This window comes from Rhinopithecus bieti, unplaced genomic scaffold (assembly GCF_001698545.2).
Source record: "Rhinopithecus bieti isolate Rb0 unplaced genomic scaffold, ASM169854v2 scaffold_15643, whole genome shotgun sequence".
NCBI lineage: Eukaryota > Metazoa > Chordata > Mammalia > Primates > Cercopithecidae > Rhinopithecus > Rhinopithecus bieti.
The window spans coordinates 905,213-907,877 of record NW_016808215.1 but is presented as its reverse complement, the minus strand read 5'-3'; the positions used below and the strand labels follow the sequence as shown (position 1 = coordinate 907,877).

The 2,665-nt window shown below is 51.0% G+C and overlaps 1 protein-coding gene across 3 annotated transcripts in view; it reads right to left on the bottom strand.

The window, feature by feature from the left end:
- Positions 1–499: 499 nt before the first annotated feature.
- LYPD3 (LY6/PLAUR domain containing 3) overlaps positions 500–2,665 on the bottom strand; it is a 6,464-nt gene continuing 4,298 nt past the window's right edge. For 2 of the 3 annotated variants that reach the window (XM_017885917.1, XM_017885914.1), the window contains one exon: positions 500–1,574. In XM_017885917.1, coding sequence (XP_017741406.1) covers positions 1,060–1,574 — 515 coding nt within the window. In that variant the 3' untranslated portion in view covers positions 500–1,059. The remainder of the gene's footprint in view (positions 1,575–2,665) is intronic. The other variant, XM_017885916.1, reaches the window with a different exon arrangement.

Genomic DNA, 2,665 nt, shown 5'->3' with positions numbered 1-2,665 from the left:
GGAGCCTAGGGAAGGTACACAAACTCATTAGACAAAGCTGTCTGTTCCCTGGCATTGCTAAAAGCCCCATTCACCCCTCCATGCTGCCTAATGGTTTTGCCCAGTTTCCCCCTCACCAGTGGGAACACCCAAATACGGGCTAGACCCCAGGAGATGAAAGTTCAACCGCGACTTCCCCCAGGGCTGTGGCTCTAGGTCCAATCTCTCTCCTGTTAAAGGCTTTATGATGCCCACCCTAGCTCAGCTAGAGCGGTTATTGCAAGAAACAAGGTAGAAGGGACTTTTTTTTTTTTTTTTTTTTTTTTGAGATAGAGTCTCGCTCTGCCGCCCGGGCTGGAGTGCAGTGGCCGGATCTCAGCTCACTTCAGCTCACTGCAAGCTCCGCCTCCCGGGTTCACGCCATTCTCCTGCCTCAGCCTCCCAAGTAGCTGGGACTACAGGCGCCCGCCACCACGCCCGGCTACTTTTTTGTATTTTTTAGTAGAGACGGGAAGCACTATACAAAGTCATTAAATCTTTATTGAGGCATTTGTGTGCCAGAAACTGATCACACACAGGTATAAGGCATGGTTCCTGCCCTCGAGGAGCTCACAGTCTAGTAAGGAAGACAAATGGGGAACCGATTCCCCAAAGATGGGGGGAGTAGGGGAGGCAGTGCTTAGAGTGGGGAGCCATTGTCCCACTCACCCTACGCTCCAAAGTCCAGGCTGGCTAGGAGAAAGTGAATAGGAAGCTTAGCGTCTTCTCTCTCACCTTCCCTGTAACAGCAGACTTCTCTCACTCTGTCCTAATATCACAAGAGGACAAGCGGAGAGACAAGGATGAGAAGAATACAGGTGCTGTCCTCAAAAAGCTAGAACACCCCTGGCAGGATATATACAATAGTATTTTATTTCCCGAAGCCGCAAACCAGCGCAGCAGAAGCTGGGGATACTGGGGAATGTTGGAAAAACAGGGCCTGGGCCAGCCCAGTCCAGTGGTGGAAACAGGAAGTGTTGGGAAGAGGGAGTACCTAGGGCCAGAGAAGTAGGTGAGAGGGAAATTTCCAGGTGGAGAGGCTCACAGCAGGACACCAGCAGCCACGGCCAACAGAAGGGCTGCCAATCCAGCCGTGGGAGCCACACCGCCTCTATTATGGGGCTGCTGGGGCCCCCCTTTTGCAGGATACTGCCCCAAATTGCTGCGGTCCTGGTGGCCAGCGGCGCCTCCAGTCAATCTGGGCTCCTCATCCTGGGAGGCCTCGTGTTCTACTCCCTGTCTTGGAGTCTGATTGGTTGGGGCTGGCAGGGGTTTGGTGGTGGATGTGGGTCTCACTGGGGCCGAGGTAGAGGTGGTGACAGATGTGGTTGAGGCCACAGATATGGTTGAGGCCACAGTCGTGGACTCTGGAGGGGGCAGCCGGACAAGGGGTGGGATTCGAGGGGAGAAGTAGGTCTTGTTGCGGAGGTCAGAGTTACAGCGGGACCCCTGGCAGCAGGAGCCACTGAGCGTGAACCCTGGGCCTGTTACTCCATCCCGAGTGCAGAATTCATCCTGGACACAGCCCCGGACAGGCAAGGACACGGTCACATTAGCTGCAGGAAGGAGACACAGATAGGTCAGTGGCTGGAGGGAAAGAGGTTGACACAGCCAGAATGAAACTTAGAGGCATCAGACAAGAACAGAGAACCCCACTGGGTGTGGTGGCTCACGCCTGTAGTCCCAGCACTCTGGGAAGCAGAGGCAGGGGGATCACTGGGCAACAGAGTGAGACTCTGTCTTGAAAAAAAAAAAAAAAAAAAAAAAAAAAAAAAAAAAAAAAAAAAAAAAAACAGAGAACCCCCCAAAATGAGACAGAAGGTCTCTGCATCCATTAATCCCAAAATCTAAACTCAGGTGTCAGGTGCTACTATGAGAAACAGACAGACTCACTGTCTTTGGCACATGGTGGATTAACATTTTCCATTGTGCTTTCAATGGAAATGTGTGTGGGCTGAAATAAAAATAGGGCTTAAAACAAAGGTTTAGACTGAGATACAAGACCTCTCACAAGACCACAGGGCAGAACAAACTTCCTTTACAACCCTCTCGCCATTATCCCCCTAGCCCTCACCCCAGCTTTTACTTCCCCATCAGAATTTAGTCTTAGAGTCAGAGCTACATTCTCCCCACCAGGCTCAGTGGTTCACGCCTGTAAAGCACTCTGGGAGACCTAGGCAGGGGGATCGCTTAGCCCAGGAGTTCAATACCAGCTTGGGCAACATGGACAGACCCCACTGTTACCAAAAATAAAAGTAACCAGTCGTGGCGGTGTACCCCTGTAGTCCCAGCTACTTGGGAGGCTGAGGCAGGAGGACTGCTTGAGCCCAAGAAGTAGAGGCTGCAGTGAACTATGACTGCGCTGCTGCAATGAGCTATGATTGCGCCACTGCACTCCAGTCTAGGTGATAGAGCAAGACCCTGTGTTTAAAAATAAAATTAAAAATAACTACATCTTTTTAAGCATAGCTGGCAAGGGAATGGGGTTTGAAGAACTTCATTTTCCATGGTTACATCTCTCAATACTCTGGGACAGGCGGGGACCCCTTGAGTTTTAAGGGCTAAGAAACTAGAGATTCCCCGCAGTGCCTGGGCCGAAGCTTGGAGGCTTAAATACCTCCTTTTTTTTTTTTTTTTTTTTTTTTTT